The sequence below is a fragment of the Pelophylax lessonae genome (genome assembly GCF_965119305.1).
Source record: "Pelophylax lessonae genome assembly, chromosome: 3".
Taxonomy (NCBI): domain Eukaryota; kingdom Metazoa; phylum Chordata; class Amphibia; order Anura; family Ranidae; genus Pelophylax; species Pelophylax lessonae.
Genome location: NC_138770.1, coordinates 114547821 through 114566299, shown reverse-complemented (window position 1 = coordinate 114566299; position 18479 = coordinate 114547821). Strand labels below are relative to the sequence as shown.

Here is an 18479-nt window from a genome sequence, read left to right as displayed (position 1 = left end):
GTCTTGTCCGCAGACCAGCACTTGAGCCAAAAGACACGCTGAAGGACCACTGCTAAAATAGAGAGCCGAGCCACTAAGGGAGCCGCATCCAAAGAGACATCACAGAAAAACTGCAGCCCCAGGACCAGCTGGTCCCCCAGCTCTGCAAAGGCTGTTCTCCAGGTCACGGCGTAAAAGCTTAGCCCACTCCATCAGAGTTGGTGACACCAGGGCAATGGCTAATACCCCTCCTATCTCAGTTGATGCCCAATCGGGAGGAAACGCTGCGTCATCACACATAACGTCACACGGCAGTTTGCACTGCAGGCAGCCGCCGTCATCTGTGTTCCGCATAGGGTGATTTCAATGCGAGCATTTTCTCATCTAAATGTAAGTGTGATTCTTTACATTTAATAAAATGTTAAAAGATAATGCACCATTGGTGGTTCCTTTCTTTCCCCACTTATATTGAGGTTAAGAACAGCGAATACCCACCAGAGACCGACCCATCACCTACCGTGTTGGAAGGGAGAAGTGTCTGTTGATTTACAGCTCTGCCCATTCATTGATTTGGTAAGAGGCTCAACATCCCCACTCCTTTTGGATGGTGTTAGGGGTCACATCTTCCCAACCTTTTTGTTGTTTGATCTCTGGAGCGGAATCACATATATATATATATATATATATATATATATATATATATATATATATATATATATATATATATATATATATATATATATATATATATATATGCCCTAAATTCTCATCTTTTTGGTAAGAAGCTACACTGGTGGTGGGACATTGAATTTAGTCACGTGATCGTCACCTCTTCTGTTTAAGGCTTCATCACAACAAATTTAACTGGACTATTTTTATATATCACTTGGGACTTTATACATCACCATGCGACACACATTGATGTTTTCACTGTGATTGCTGTGGTTTAATGTTTGTGTTTTATGCAACCCTTCTAATGTCATTAGCACATTTTGTTGTACACCTTTATTTTTGATGTTTTCAGTACACGGTTGGTTTGTTTAAAATCCTTCCCTTGTTTGCACCTTGCAAAAGATTTATTTCAATCATCACCTTATTAATTAGCGCACCTGATACACCCATCCCTAATGGCTAATACCAGCCTCAGTGCTGAACCAGTCAGAGTGTGCAGAGTGTGCATATTTCAGGCCCTAGCCTGCGCCTTCCTGTCAGCCAGATCCTTAAAGGCCGAGGACTTTTTGTGCATGGTTGCAGACGTGGAGGTTGCAGTCTCAGTAGGGTGACCCACGTCCACAGCGACAGAATCAGATTCAGAATCTGATGAGACAGATGAGGCAGGGGGGAGTTGGGGGCGCTTTTTGCTAGCCTGCTGCTGGGAAGCCACCTCCATTCAGGACACAAAGGACTCCAGAACCACTGTCAGTGTATTGATGGATGGTGGGGAGCTGTGATCCAAAGACTCCATGAGTCACCAGGGGGACCCCCTATTAAGTATAAAAAACTGCAAAGGGACAACCCCCGCCTTGCTGGCAGCGCCACCCAGTCGCCAGGTACAAGCACCAAGTGAGCCCCAGCAGAGAGGGAGAGGACCCTTCCAGACTCACCACCCAGCAGAAACAGGCATCTGCAACCACCAGGATAATCTGCACTACACGTTCGGCGATCAGGAAGTGAAATGATCCAGGAGTCGGCACCAGGGGATGAGAAGGGGATCCCACGGCCGAAATCGTCATCCACAGGGCTCCACTATCATGGCTCCCACTATTTTTATGGCAAACTACACAAAAATGGCCACCGGACTACACAAACATAGCCGCCATATAGAAACACACAGGCTACAAAAAAAATGACGGCTCTGCGTGGTGGCACTACAAGGCTTACAGGGATCCAGGAGGGAAACCAGGTCTCAAGGACAGACCCAGGCAGGACAGGAGGCCCATGGAGGAGCCACCACCAGGTGCAACCCCAGCCCCCCCCCCCACAGTCGATCGTCCAGTCGCTGGCAGCGTAACCCCCCTCCGGCTCACATCGCAAGCTAGCGCCCTGCCCCCACCCCAGGAAGTGGACCAGACCACCCAAACAGCCCCAGCATAAGTGGAGGGGGGGGGTAGGATGGGGGACACAGGAAAGGGGGGTGCCTGATGGGAACCAAGGGGTCTGACCGTCCTAAGGAGGGATGCATATCCACCCAAAACCCTCCAGGGGGAGGGAGGGGGGCAGCTACTCACCATACCAGGAGCCAATCGAGCACCGTGCCAGACAGAATCACCATACATCGAAATGGAGGGGGGGGCTGTTGGCCAGGAGGAACGCTGCGACTCTACGACCTCTCGAGGCGTTTAACTCGCAGGTCAGCCCCCGTCCAGTGGGGCTGTGTCGCAGCCGACCTAGCGCAGTGCCAAGCTCCGCGCGCACTCGCTGGCCACACTGGGGTGACCACTGGGGATCTAGATTATCCAGCTCATCGCCCAGTCCGGCAGTTGGTTGTAGATCTCACAGGAAAAAACCAGGAGAAAAAAAAATTCTATCTAAAGAAAAAATTGCTAGGACCAAAGATCCCAGCAAGGAATTAGGTCCTTATTCCTGACTACGCAGAAAAAAACAAAACAAAAACAGAGTGCCTATTACAGAGAGGGAGCATACCCCCTGGGACTGCCCATAGGCGTAGCCAAACTTTTTCTGCCTAGAGTCCTACTCCTGTGGGGGACAGTATAACCTAATGGTTAAGAATATCAGGCGCTGTATCCGTCAATGAACGAAAGAGAACATGTAATTTGCCTCTATCTGTAAAACCATTCCTGTTTTGGAAGTTATCTCATTGTTGCCCATCTAGTTCACTGGTTTTTAATTTCAATAACGCCAAAGCAGCTGAAACTGATTAACAACCCCCTCTGCTACCTAACTGGCCAGATCAATATCCCAGGAGTTTAATTGACTTGAGGCTACACTCTGATTAAAAAGTGTTCCTTTCATTTTTTTTGAGCAGTGTACAAATCCAAAGCCAAAAACCAGCTCAGTGTCATTTAATTTCTGAAATGTTGGCATCCAGCATGAAATACCTTCTTTATTTCTAGTGGGGGTGTTTTGGCACGTTCATTCTCCTCTTCATGATGCACTGGTACCTTCTGGATCTCAGTCTGAGGTTTAGCCTGCTAAAAGAAGCAGAAGTTACCCAAATTAGTTTCCCATGCTTTCTGGTCAAAATTACTGTTTTTGCATTAATTTAGCTCAACTCTCTGAACCATTCATCAGCTCCAGCCCTGCTTAACCAGTTCTGGACCGGAAGGATTTGCCCCTTTAATGACCAGGCCATTTGTGATTCAGCACTGCATTATTTTATTAGACAATTGCGCAGTAATGTGATGATGTACCCAAATAAAATGTTGATGTTCTTTGTTCCCCCACAAATAGAGCTTTCTTTTGGTGGTATTTGATCACCTGTGCTATTTTTTATTTTTATTTTTTTGCGCCACAAACAAAAAAAAAAAAAAAGAGCGACAATTGTTAAAAAAAAAAATTTTAATAATAATAACCATATATATTTTTTTTCCACATTCTGTTATATAACATTCTTTTAAATAAATGTAAAAAAATAATTTTTTCATCCTTTTAGGCCAATTTGTGTTTTGCTAAATATTTCTGGAAACCCCCCCCCCCCCCCCCCCGGCAATAAGCGTATTTTGATTGGTTTGCGCAAAAGTTACTGCGTCTACAAACTAGGGGAAAGATTTATGTATATTTTTATTTACTTTATTTTATTTTTTTTACTAGTAGTGGCAGCAACCTGCAATTTTTAGCGGGACATTGACACTTTGGGGGGGGGGACCAGTGTCACTACTAAATCTGCGGCGGGTGGTCGGCAAGCGGTTAAAATATCAAGTGTTTAAAATGAGAATGTGCCATTTTAAGAGGAAAATAAGGCAATTTTGAAATTAATAGCAGAAACAGGTCTCAACACCCTGTAAATGTCTAGGAACTGAAGAGACCATTTGCTGGAGTTTTGGGAGAGGAATGTTGTCGCGTTCTTGCCTGATATTTGATTCTAACTGCTCAATCCTGAGTCTTCATTATATTTTTCGTTTCAAGATGTGTTGAGTACTTTCAGTTGGTGAAAGGCAGACACGCAAGACACACATGTGCAAGTCACAAGTCTTAACCTTCAAGTCTCAAGCAAGTCCCAAGTTACTGGGGCGAAAAGCAAGCACGTCAAGTCGAGTCCCTACTAGAAGTCAAGCAAGTCAAGTCATTTATTTTGGTCAAGTCACAAATCAAGTCAAAATACTGATCTACCCCAATTTTCACCTTTAAATCAGTTAAAAGTCAGTGGTCAGGAAAGGTTTTGTTTTATTTCCAAAATTTACAAAACTGCTTAGTGCTTTTTTTCTTGGCATATTAAAGAAACACTTTGAATGCCCAAACAGCTCAAAAGTCATGAATAAGTCAAATTCAAGTTGAGTCTTTTATTAATTTTAGTCAAGCAATTATCAAGTCCTCAAACTGGTGACTCAAGTCCCTACCTCTGGTGAAAGGTATGGACTGTAGAAAGGCCAGTTAAACACCTGGACTCTTCTACTACGAAGCCATGCTGGTGTCAAAGATGCAGTATGCAGTTTAGCATTGTCCTGCTGAAATATGCAAGGCCTTCCCTGAAAAGACATTGTCTGAATGGGAGCATATGCTGCTCTAAAACCAGGATGTCTTTTAGCATTGATGGAGCCTTTCCAGATATGCAAGCTGCCAATTCCATATGCACTAATGCACCCCCATACCATCAGAGATGCAGGCTTTTGAACTGAGTGCTGATAAGCCTTCCAAAAAGGAAGGTCCTTCTCCTCTTTAGTCCAGACGACATCGTGCCCATGGTTGATGCAAAGAACATCAAATTTTGATTAGTCTGACCACAGATGTTTTCCACTTTGGAACAGACGATTATAAATGAGCCTTGCCCCCCCCCCCCCCCCCATTTCTTAAAATGGTACATTTTCTCAGTTTACGTCAAATACTGGATACTTTTACTCCCTTTCTGACCAGGTCAATTTATTGATTTCAGTGCTGTCACACTTTGAATGACAATTTCTCAGTCATGCAACGCTGTACTCATATGACATTTTTTATAATTTGAGACATTTTATGATACCACTGTTTTTTTTTTTTTTTTCCGCTATGTAAACATTTTGAAAAATACATTTTTCTTTCTAAATGTATTCTGCATTTCTTTGGTAAAAATAACCCAAATAAGAGTATATTATCTAGTTTGTGTGAAAGTCAACGTGTCTACAAACAATGGTACGAATATATTATTTGAAAATCTGTCCTGATATACTGACGGCTCATCTCATTTCTTGAGGCACTAAAATGCCAGGACAGTACAAATACCCCCCAAATAGCCCCTTTTTGCAATTTAGTAAGAGGTCTGGTGAGTTTTTTGAAGCTGTACATTGTCAATTTAAAAAAATAAAATAAAAATTGTTTTCACAAAGTTATTTTACAAGTTATGTCTCATGCACAGCATAGGAATAATACTAAGAATTACACTCCAAAACACATTCTGCTATACCTCCCAAGTACAGGGATACCACATGTATGAGTCTCTTTTTTACAGCTTAGCCACAGAGGGACCCAAAATCCAAGAAGCACCTCTGGACTTTCAAGGAGCATAAATTACACATACAAGGACACTGTAATTGATGTGGCGGTGATCAGGGGCACTGACTGGTGACAGTATGTGTAAAAGAATAAAAATAAAAACATTTTCTTAAATTTTTCATTTTTTACACATACTGTCAGCACTGTACTGCTCTGGGGAGGTGATCAGGATTTTCTTATTAATGATCACTGTATAATGAAGGGTAATTACCCTTGGGTCATTGCAGCGGAGCCTGTGTCGGTCTATACTGGATAATACTCCCCCTCTCGTGGGTGTTGAACCATTCCTCCTTATGTGCTCCTTGTGACCACTGCGTGGATACGGCTTCTTGGGGCAGACGGGACCAACAGTGGGGATTCCTAGGACCACTTTGACGTAGGGGGGCCTATATATACCCCCTTGTATGCTATATCACGCAAAGCGCCCCTTTCTACATCTCTTCACTTCTTTTTCTCCATCGGTGCAACATAAGTGGGCCTTATTTAACGGGTCTTATTGAATGGCTGCATATATACTCGCTCCTCTATATAATTTTCTTTGGCTCATTGTCGCAAGGATCTATGCACATGCATCCTGCCGTTTGGATGTTGATGTGGTGACTGTATGGTTGTGTACATTTTCCCTGAAGGAATTTTCAAATTCCGAAACATGTTGGATACACTTACCCGTTTCAAGAACCTCTGACCTACATTCCTCACCGGGATATGTGTAATATTTGAACGTGTTTATATTATCATGCTCTTTGACATTTTATCTTCATACATGTGATTTGTAATTTTAAATTGATTAATAAATGCTACTTTTTACTTATTCTCTCTATACTCCCTTTATTATACTCACTCTTTCCAGCCTGGTCCACTCAAATTCCCCAGGGACACTGTTTTTGTTTCTTTTATTTAACTAGTTGAGGACCTTGGGCAATCTACAAACGCCCAAAACAAAAATTTAACTACAAAAGGGCAATTTCTTGGCAAACTCCTGTCCTGCCTAGCTGCCACCTCCCCACAATTTGCAAAAATGGCATTTTGATAGTTGGGAGTTTCAGTCAGAACAGGAAGTGATGAAAAATCTCTGCAATGGGCACACAAGCAAAGCAAAAACACATTGATAAAGCGGGAAGAGTTAGAACTTCTGACAATGTCTATATTGATAAAGTACTCAAAAACATGCTGCTTTTAAGTGGCTAGAGCCACAAAAAATGTGGAGACAAAATTACTTCTGTGAAGTGCAGAGAAGGGAAGATGGATGAAAACCAAGAGCATGAAAGACACAAGCATTATAAGCAAAGAACTTTCCCTAGACTCTTCAATCATGAGAAATCGGCTCCCTCCCATTAAAACTAATTACAGGTCAGAAACAAAAGCAGGATGCAGTCTGAAATTAGTTTCCTTTACTGGTACACTGTGCTCAGGATTGGCTGTTAGACCTGAGCACTGTCACAAGAATGCAGGTCACATGCTCCTTCATAACTGGAAGTTCTGGGTATTGACAGTTTCATAGGAGGAAGGACCAGCGAGGGGTTACTACTAACTAAAGGCAGTACAAGGTGATTGGGGGCAAGTTAACCATGCTTCTTTAAAATTTACCAAAGAAATGGTTAGCTCAGTGTAGTCCAGGGCTCATCAAACCCCAGGCGCTAGGTCAGGTTAAGTTTTGTCTTTGTGCCTGGGCTGAAACCCGAATGCTCCCTACACCCCCCACCATCAAGGCCGGAAAAGAATGTAATGCAAAACGATGTGCATTACATTACATTCAGTGGAGCACAGGGGAGACATCCCGGGTCTTCTAGACCCTGGATGTCTCATTAAAGAAAACCTGTCACAAATGTGATAGGGTAAAAAGTTAAGTAAAAAGAAAAGTTTTGTTAATAGTAAAAAAAAAAAAAAATGGGATTTTTGACTTACTGTAAAATCCATTTCTCTGATGTTCATTGACGGACACAGCATTGGGTTATACTGCCACATACAGGAGGACACTAGGCAGGAAAAAGCTTGACTATGTCTATGGGCAGCCCCAGGGGGTATAGACCCACTCTCAGCTATAGGCACTCAGTTTTGTTACAAGCAGCGTCAGAAGAAAGCCAATTTCCGCAGATTGGTGGGTGCTGTGTCCGACAAACATCAGAGAAATGGATTTCACGGTAAGTCAAAAATCCCATTTTCTCTTTCGTTCATTGACTGACATAACCCCCGATTCTTCTTAACCACTGGGATGTCCCAAAGCAGTGTCAAACATGAGGGGTGGGAAACTGCAGAAAAAAAATTCCCGATGCTCACTATAGCCAGCCAGGTAACATGGAGCTCAATCCAAAACTGGAGCTCACCTGAAAAAAAAATAAATAAAAATAATACACCCTCAAAAAGGACCAGGTCCTCCAAACAACAGCCTGCAAAAACATGCGGCCAATGGAAGCATCCGCAGATGCCAACACATCCACTTTATAAAACTTTATAAAAATGTGCACAGACAACCAGATGGCTGCCTTGCAAGCCTGCATCACTGATGCTTGATGACGGAAGGCCCAGGAGACACTAAGCGTCGAGTAGAGTGTGCCTTAACAGGGAAAGGAGGAAACTGACCCCTATTTAAATAGGCCTGAATCACTGTCTGTCTGATCTATCTGGAAATAGTCGCAGCGAAAGCAGTCAATCCTTTCCAAGGTCCATCCGTAAGTACAAATAATGAGTCTTCCTAAAAGACTCCGTAGCTGCCAGGTACACCCTGATTGCCCGAACCACATCCAGGGAATGCAAGGCAATGTCCTTAGAATGTTTAGGCCTGCGCCATAGGGAAGGCAACACAATGTCGTCATTCAAATGGAAACCAGACAACCTTTGGAAGGAACGACGGACAGGGACGAAGAACCACCTCATCTCTGTGAACCACCTCATCTCTGTGAACCACCAGATGAACAACAAGACAATACCGCCAGCTCCGACAACCTGGGTGCAGAAGTAATAGCGACCAAAAAGGCCACCTTCTGGGACAATGTAAGCAGGGGAACCCCGCAAATATTTTAGAAGCGAGGTTTCTGGAGAACTGACAACACCAAATTGAGGTCCCACGGCGGCAATCGAGACCACACTGGATAAAGGTCAGCACCAAGGAATGTGTGGCCAATGGACTTTGAAATAAAACCGCCAAGGCCGAAACCTGGCCCTTGATAATAGGAGGAAAGCCAAGATGCAAGCCACCGAAAAGGAGCGAGGTAGAACCCCAAGAGACTAACACCATGCAATGTATGTCTTCCAAGTACGATGGTAGATTTTCTTGGAGGTAGATTTTCTAGCCTTTCAAAGCGTAGGAATCATTGATTCAAACCTCTGTCCTTTAGCATCTGGCTTTAAACAGCCAAATCGTTAAAACCAGCAAGGAGGGGAGTGGGGGGGCTGAAGACACACAGTGACCACTGAATTTTTATAGGGCTGGGGGGGACTCAGAGGTCCCACCGTCCCAGGGAGGGGCCCACATCTACCCCAAAAACCCTTCATGGGTAGAGGGGGGACAGCTACTTACCATATCAGGAACAGGGTGGGCACAGCTTCTAACAGACCACCGCTCCATTGGGATGTGGGTGGCTGTCGGCCAATGAGAACGTTGCGACTCAGGCCGAGACCAGGTCGTATGTGCCTTTGAGAGACGTGTAAACCGCAGGCCAGCCCCCATCCAGTGGGGCTATGTTGCAGCCGACCTAACGTGGAGCTGAGGCCTGCGCATGCTCGCTGGCTGGAGTGGGGGGACCCCCTGGATGTAGATTATCCAGTCCATCGCCCAGTATGCCAGTTGATTGTAGATTCTCACAGGAACAAAATAACAAAGATAGAAAAACGTCTATTTAAAAGGAAAAAAAAAATGCCAGGACCAAAGATCCCAGCAAGGAACCAGGTCCTTACTCCTGACTTGGCAGAAAAAAAAACTGAGTGCCTATAGCTGAGTGTGGGTGTAGGCGTAGTCAACCTTTTCCTGCCTAGTGTTCTACTCCTGTAGGGGGCAGTATAACCCAATGGTTAAGAATCAGGAGCTGTGTCCGTCAATGAACAAAAGAGAAATTTAAGTTAAACCCAAGCACATAAAATTACCCCCTCAAAAAATAATTGAGGCTCCCACCCCCCACATATTTGCACGTACAAACGTAAACTCACGCACCTACTTCTAAAAGTGTTGATTGCGATACAGAGGTTACATATCGCCGCGCACGCCAGAATGAGAGCAATAGTTCTAGCACCAGACCTCTTTTATAACAGTAAACTAATTATAGGGGGCTTTTAAAGTGCTGCTTATGGAAAATATGATGGGGTACTGGCATGTTTAAGGTTTGACATGTTGGGTATCCATTTACGTGATGCAACCTCGGCTTTTTTAATTTTACAAATAAATTGTGTAATTTATTGCGTTTTTGTGCCCCCTAATTTAAATGCAATGGTTTTTTTTTTTACAAAACCTGTGTTTCCTAGACCTTTACGGTAATATTGTGTTTTATTCTCTAGAATTTTCGCTTTCAGAAAATATATCTTTGGGGGTTTTATGTAACCTTCAGGCCTAAAATGATTTTTTAAACGTGTGCAAAAAGGATAAGTTCACCTTAAGGAACATTTTACAAGTTCCACCAATAAGATTTGTTTGTTAAAAAAAAAAAAAAAACTGGCTCCTAACTTTTTTAGCTGTCTCCTAGATTCAAAGCAAATTTGTGAAGCCCTGGTGTAGTCACATCATCAAAAATAACTTGTGATTGGGTAAAGGCCACTATACATTGGCCTATCAAATCCAGGCATTTGTGGCAATTTCTCCCCTACAATTCAACCTCCAGTACTTACAGGACTTGAACCGTTAAAGCGGCCAGGTAGCCTCTTGCCGGTCATCTTTGGTCGGGTGGCAGTTGGATGAGTCAAATTTTCTGAGGTAGGCAAAAGTTCATCAAAACTTAGCTCTGAGGAAGCTGAGGAAGACAGAAAAGAGACATAAAATGATACATTATTGATACATATTTTTTTTTCTTTGTGTAGATAATGCATCAGTTCAATGTCTGAGACATTCTTCCTCTTGAAGAACTACAATTACCAGCATACCAAGAAGATACTGCCTGAAAGTACACTTTGGGAAGCACAGATATTTTGTTCTCGTCTTCAATCATCTGTGCAGAGAGTTAAGGATTTTCTATACAGGCAGCTTCTGATCTACAGAAGTTGGGGTATTTGGCAACTGTTTGAGACTACTGTGGGTTCTAAAAACTCAGGTAGCATGTCAGGTCTACTGCCATCTCTAACAGAATTTACAATCAGTGGCACAACGGGGAGTTGAATCGCCTGTGCAGTAGAGACATTACAACGGTCTATGTCAGCAGCTCAATGTGACCTACCATGTTGCTCCAATGAACAGAAAAAACCCCATATATTCCAACCAAGTGTGCACGGTTCAGAAAAAAAATGGTCTTAAACAATACGCACATATCACACAGTAAAAGTATATGTGCAGAAGATCAAGAAAATTACTACCTACGATATTAAATTATCTTAGTGATATAATTGGAAAAAAAAAATGATCTAAAAATATGATGCAGGGGAACATCAGGGATAAAGGTCAAGGGCAAGGATGCAAATCACAGTACCTGCTACAATAAGCCATTAGAAAGAATTAGAAAGTCACAAGAAAAAAAAAACTTAGGCTAAATGGTTTAAGATGTGTCCTCAATAAAAAATCAGTATAACTTTAAAAAAAAAAGGAAACAAATAAAGGAGAGATAGGACATCTAAATGTAAAGAGTTTGATAAAGGCATGTGTGACAGTTTTGTATATTATACGGTCTTAGATACAGACCCCTCTGACTACCATGTTCTCTCCCAAAATGAACACTGTGGCATGCAATACACCAAGATCTTACAAGTTCTAAAAACTGAAACCTTCTACATGGCTCACAAAACAAACTTTCAGACTGCACATAGCTATTTACTGGCATTTAGAATCAATGTAAACCTTGAACTATAGGTCAACTCAGTTTTTATATTGTTGTTGGCATGAGGAATGAGACCATTAGAAAACCTTAACATTTCCCGTACACCTAACGGATTTCTGCTCATATGTAATGCAGCCACAAACAATGTGCAAAAACTGAGACTTAAGGTGCCATCTAAAATGTGTGTGCGCTTAGGAGTAGTAATGGTAAAGTGAAACAACTGATTTGTGTCTGCTGCTGATTACAAAGGTAAAACTCTCAAAAAATAAACAAATAAGGTATCAGCACTGCTGGACTATATAGTCTGTGTTGAGCAATAAAGTGCTATAATATAATATTTACATTCATGATTATCAACAAACAGAATAACGTAAAGTGCTCTCTGCAAGAAGTCCTATCTCAGAAGTGATATTAAGTTACATCTTGTGGTGTTCGCCGCCGCGGTGTGCGTTCCAGCCACGGGTAGGGACGTCAGACGTTAGTCCACTTTGCCTAGTGGAGGACCCTGACGTCACTACCGGTGGTTGGAACTCACGCCGCCACCGTGGCGAACACCACAAGATTTTCATGCTGTACACTGCTTTTACCCAGTAAGTGTGATCCATTTAAGTTTTAATAAAATATACAGTTTTACGCTATGAGAACCTCTCTCTCGATTTTATGAAACTTGCCAATGGGAGTCAAAAGGAGACGGGATGTCCCCCATCGTGCATTAGAAGGCTTTTTGACACACGTCATATATCCAGTAAACCTAGGAGGAGGAAAAGGATCCCATGCATTATCCATAGTGCTTTCATAGCACTAGATGCCAATTTTTCACATTATTCCAGTGAGTAGGGACACAAGAGGGAGCACTGAGGACTTTTTGCACAGAGCACTATATTTAATCTGTTTGCTAATAATCCTGTATGTAAATATTAACACTTTATTGCCCAACATAGACTATATAGTTCAGCAGCGCTGATACCTTATGTATTTAGGGTGCCATCTATCAACAAAGAACACAAATAAAATAGCTAAAGGACACAGAACTACATGGGTTATGAAGCCACCTTCAGGTGGAGACTAGCTAAAAAAAAAAAAACAGGCATAACACCTTCTAACTCAGCTAAAACTCAGTTTTATAGCAAGCAATGAGTAACAGTCTTGTGAGGTACTCCAAGAAAAGGATTTTACCGTTTAACCAGAAACCTAGTCATAAACCCCAGGATACAGAATACATCATATTCACAAGTACTTGAGATATCCCAAAACAATGAACATATGGGCAACACAGAAACATGCCCAAAACCGAAAGATAGAACAGGGGACAACCCCACTATGGAGCCATCTCTGGCGTCCACAGAGTGACAAACACCTCCGTACTAGAACATAGTAAACATGTGAAGAGAAGACCAGGTAGCAGACTCCAAACTTCAACAACAGAAGCTCGATGCTGAATCACCCAGGAAGATCTAACACTCCTGGTGGAATGGGCCTCGACTGTGAAAAGAGGGACTGTGCACTTTATACTACAGGTCTGGGGGAAAAAGCTGCCAAATTCAACTAGAAACAGAAGATCGAAAAGGTCACCCTTGTGAAGAAGCACCTTCTCCTTAGGACAAAAAAATGACAAAACAATATTATGATTAAAGTGGAATGAAGAAACCACTTTAGAAGGTAGGGGCACATTAGCTAAAAAGTGAGGTTTTTCTAAGCTGGGAGGGGTCATGTGTGGGTGGGGCTTTATTGCATTTTTTTCCCACTATCCATTTACCTGAAGGTGGCAGCAAAACCCAAGTAGTTAGAATTATGAAATCCTGTGATGTACAATAAAGATCTTTTATTACATTTAAAAAAACCTAACTAGAACTACTAGCAATTGTAAATTTTTTTTTAAAAGATATTTTTAGCTATCGTATGTGTTTTTTTGAGTTGATGCACGAAAATCTTAAAAAGCCCAGTGTTTGCAAACTGTTTATATAGGAGCTTGGTTTCTGGATAAATCTCCAGGTCATACTACTTGCAATTGGGTAATCCAGCCACAAGAGGGCAGCACCTTCATAATGGTTATATGAGGGCGCAGAGGCACAACCTACTGCAGGCAGAACTTATCACAGGAGCCTCACACATCAATGAGAAGCTGGTGATTGATCCAACTATTAAGTGTCCCCCCCCCACCACTGCATACGTGAAACTGACATTCCATGGAAGATCTACCAGATGTCTGATTTGGCTACATACAGCCACACAGCTGCTGCAACGAAGTAAATAGTTTGGCCTAGCTTGGTCTAAACTATTTTTTTAAAGTTAAATGAAACCTTGAGATCACGTTTAAAGCAAATCTCGCATGAAAAGATGTCTCCTTATGCAGCAGCCACCACCTCTTAAATAAAAATTCTAACCAAATCTCACATGAATGTCCTCCTGCACAGTACTGGAGTGTCTTCTTGAGAGATTTGGGTTTCTCAGCTTTCTTTCCCAATGGCACCAACAGTAAGTGGGCAGCAGCCAGGAGGAAAATTGAGTATTTCTCCTGAAATGTTTTATCATTTTATTGCTTTCACTGAGTTTTATATTGGGGGGGGGGGGCAGCTGCAGCATAAACAAACCCTGGCCTTTTCAGGTGAGTAATACTCTAGGCAAAAGCCAATTATATAGCTGAAACACAAACATGTTCGCGGTTTTACCTGCCAAAGGATATGTGACGATGGGCACCCAATGTGATTTCGACATCTTCCCTTACTGCACAGCCACATGAGTAGTTCCTGATCATTTGATTTGCCTTTCTGGTTCAGAGTGGTGTCTTTACCTTCAATCTCATTAGACAGTGAATCGGCATCATTACCTCTGTCCAGTAACCAGAAAGTAGCAGACTGATCTGACTAGCAGAGGTGTGTGTATACCACAAGAATGACTGACAAAAGTGACAAATCCTTTAATAGGTAAACAATAAATCTATATGTTGGCCAAGTGCTTAGACTTTTTCCTGGAGTATAACTAAAGCAGAGAGGATTGTATAATCTGGCAAGTGACTGCTTCTGACTAAAAGCCTCTATTCGGTAATGTCTAATATCTGTACTACATTTTCTGGCTAGATCATCTATTGACACTGCAGACTGCTGTGAGATAATGTGCTCTTACCAAAATGGAGAAGGGTAGGGGAAGTTCCTGACACGAAAGAAGGGATACATGGCAAACAGGAGAGGAAACAAAATCTGGAAAGTAAAGTCGAGGAGAGGAATGTCTAGAACAAAGAGTTCAAAACAAAATTAACTTTGCAAAGAAGAGAAAAAAGGAAACATTTGCAGAAGCAGCAGAAAGTCTGAGCATGCTGCTGCGGTATTAGATACATATAGTGTAATCACCCATTACCTGCAGCCAGGATATCACATGGGCACAGAAAGGACTGCTGTAACGTTTACTTTCATATGGTACTCTATTTGAGATGAAACTATAGTACTATTTTGTCAATTTATTGTTAAAACTTAAAACATTTTCTTTGCATAATTAGTGTGTGCATTAGGTGGACTGCCTAAAAAGAACGCCCAGCACTAGGTCTGCATCTAATAAATCCTGCAAACTTATTGGGTCATATGCCTACAAGAAGAATGGACTCCATTATCTACGAATTATTATTCAGCTTTGTGTATAGGTGTAACCTGGAACCATGTCATCCAGATCTGTAATAAGAATTCAGCAGTAAATATCAAATGCGGATTTCCTAAAAACTTTAAAGACTCTGGGGTAAAAAAAATGTTCCCATGCAGTAGGGTGTGCCTGCAGTGCACGGGTTAACTGCTTGTTTTATCCAGGGGTAAGCAGAAAGCTTATACTTGCCTGATCATTTAATCTTCCAGAAAATGGCGCTCCCCCAGAGTCTAGCGGTGGACTGTTCCTGGTCTATGGAACCTGCTCTGGGCATGACGACCTCAGGAACAGTCCACTATTCAAGACCACTGGAGTGTGGGGGTGCCAAACTGGTCTTGTGCTGGGAGGATTAGAGGTTCAGGTAAGACGCATCGCTCGGCTCTCCTCTCCCCTAGGAAAAAATTTGCACTTAACCCATGCAGTACAAACACAGCCCCACCACATGAGAAAAAAAAAAAAAAAATTTTTGCCAGGAGTTGGGCTTTTAATGATTTGCTGCGGTTGTAAATTAGGAATGTTGATATTGCCTAAAAACTGTGGCCAGAATTAAGAGTTTTTCCCTCTAGAAAATGGTTATAGTTTTAGGGAAATTATACTAGACCTAGACAGGAAAGGTGCTTAAATGTAGTTTGTGTTCTTAACAAAATATGAATACTGAATAGGCCTCATTTATAGAAGTCTTTATGGAAGCTTTCTATGCTGTACCTTTGTGCCATATCAATGGGCAGGATATCTAAACTGTCTTCTGTGCCGATGTGGCCTAGCTATGGCTAGCAATGTGCATTCTGTGCAAAGCTTTTGGGGGTGTGGAGCAGGCTTATACTTATCATCCTTCTGGGAAGATGCAAATAAGTAACTACTGTTAGCTTTATATTTCTATTTATGTTTGAACGCCAACTGTATTTTCATTCAAATTCAGTAAAATTGTTGACTTAGGAATACACAACTTGTAAAATGTCTAACATTTATTATATTGTTATTTGAGCTCCAGGGCCTGTATAAAATACTCTCCCTGGAGCTGCTGGCTAAAAAGAAGAAAGATGATTTCTGTGTGGAAACAGCGGTTTCTCTGCAGCGAACTGATACACCCCTCCAAACGAAGGGAGCATGACCAATGTTGATAAGAAAGCTCTAGCTGTCACTTAGTGGGAAGACAAGTAGGACCTTCACAGAGAGATTGTGTCCCTCACACAGAGAAGTCTTATTAGCCACCTACTAAGGATGAGGATCTTACACTCTGAAGCAGGTTATAATGCATAAGACTCTATAGGCAGTTTGTTTTATTCAAGATAGATTGCAATGTGCAATTGGGGGACAGTGGTATTTTTTTTTTTAATAATTAACATGCAATGTACAAGCCTTACGCAGGCCATAGATGATGCGATCTCCTTTCCTGCAACCAAGAAAATCGCTTGATTCCCCCATCAACAACGTTACTGTGTTGATGGAGGAATCCCTTCCATGGAGCTATTGTAGCAGGATTTATCTGCAAGTAAAAATGAAAGCAGCGATTTTTAAATATTATGCTATGTGATAACTAGCAACAAATATAAAAGTAAGTGTTTTCCAAATATTGAAAATGCAAATGGGCTTTAACAAACAACACAACACACTAGATACAAAGCAAAGCAAATACGGTGCAAGATAGGTAAGATTACAAGCAAAGAACAAATAAGAAATGAAATATACAGGTGATGACTTGTGGGAATCTCACAGTATAACCGGTTTCTAAAACACTGGACTGAACACAGACTGCTACGTAATCACCACCCCTACCCAAGCTTGAAGGTCTAAAAAATGTCATACCATTAATAACCACAAGATGGCAGAGGATGAAAAGCTTTGTTGTGCTGTGAAGAGCACCGATCATCTAAAGTGGCCCTATAGTGAAAAATGCAGCACAGCCTAATCTAAAAGAAAGCAAGCATGTTCTGTGAAAAATGTATATGAAAAAAAGATCAGTAGCAGTAACACTATGAATGTGGGCTACCACTGACAACCATAGACATTGCCTTGGGATTCATTTTATGCCAGCTATAGACCAGCAGTAACATCACTCAGCTGATTACTATTACCTGAATTGCATTGATTTCATGCATTGATAAAATACTTTCCCTACCACATTGTAAGGTGAATGTTCTCCCTCCAATCCTATCAAATAAAAGGACGAACATTGGAGAACTGCAGGATAAAAGAGAAAGTGCAAGCTTCCTAAATAAGGTTGGTATTTGCATAGCAAAGCACCCCCAGGTCCTACTGCCCCCAAAGAATCTCTATAAGTACCGCATGTGCAGACACCTTGGGGTGCCTACATTAACACTGTGGTAGCAACTAATTAAATTAGAAGTTAAAACCAAACTCCAGGTTTACTTTCACTTTACATAGTTTATATGGGACAAGCTGGCCTAAATTAACTGATGTGGCCACTGTCAGCACTGTATAAACTAAATGTGGCGTCAGCTACATCTGTAAAATCCCTTTTCCTTTCGGATTTTCCCATTATAACATGATTGGGAATTTAACCCTCCTATTACTTCTTGAGAATGGAAGGTATATAGTTATGTATATTAAGATTGTGGTTGTAAAGTCAGAGGGTGTTTTTTTTTTTATCCTAATGCATTCTATACATTAAGATAAAAAAATGTCTGTGTGCAGCAGCCCCCTAAAACTTACCTGAGCCCCATCTCACTCCAGTGATGTTGCAGGAGTGTGTCGGTTGCCCAAGACTCTCGCTCCTCATTGGCTGAGACGGCAGTGCGGCGCCACTGGTTCCCACTGCTGTCAAATTCAGTGAGCCAACGATGAGTGAGAGCGGTGGGGCTACACATTGGCTCAGTGTCTGAATTGACACCGGGAGCTGTGGCTCGGGTGCCCCAATAGCAAGCTGCTTGCTGTGGGGGCATTCAACAGGAGAGAGAGGCCAGGATCACAGAAGAGGGGGAATCTGGGCTGCTTCTACAAAACCACTTCAGAGAGCGTGTTAGTATGACGCAAGTTATTTTTAACAAAAAGAAAAAAACAAAACTTTACAAATCACTTTATTGCTGGTCATTAGTTCCTGTGGTTATAGGGTGTCATTCTACTTTTCATCCACTAGAGGTTGCATATTGTGATTGAAACATATATATATATATATATATATATATATATACATACACACATATATATATATATATATATATATATATATATATATATATATATATATATATATATATTTTTTTTTTTTTATCTGGGTGAATCCTTTATCCAGCATTTTATTATGTAGTTTTT

At 41.7% G+C, this 18479-nt stretch overlaps 1 protein-coding gene across 4 annotated transcripts in view; it reads right to left on the bottom strand.

The window, feature by feature from the left end:
* CD2AP (CD2 associated protein) overlaps positions 1-18479 on the bottom strand; it is a 246503-nt gene that overhangs the window by 16894 nt on the left and 211130 nt on the right. For 3 of the 4 annotated variants that reach the window (XM_082251739.1, XM_082251736.1, XM_082251737.1), the window contains exons 14-15: positions 10441-10562; positions 3039-3131 (exon numbers count right to left, since the gene is read on the bottom strand). In XM_082251739.1, coding sequence (XP_082107865.1) covers positions 3039-3131; positions 10441-10562 — 215 coding nt within the window. The remainder of the gene's footprint in view (positions 1-3038; positions 3132-10440; positions 10563-18479) is intronic. The other variant, XM_082251738.1, reaches the window with a different exon arrangement.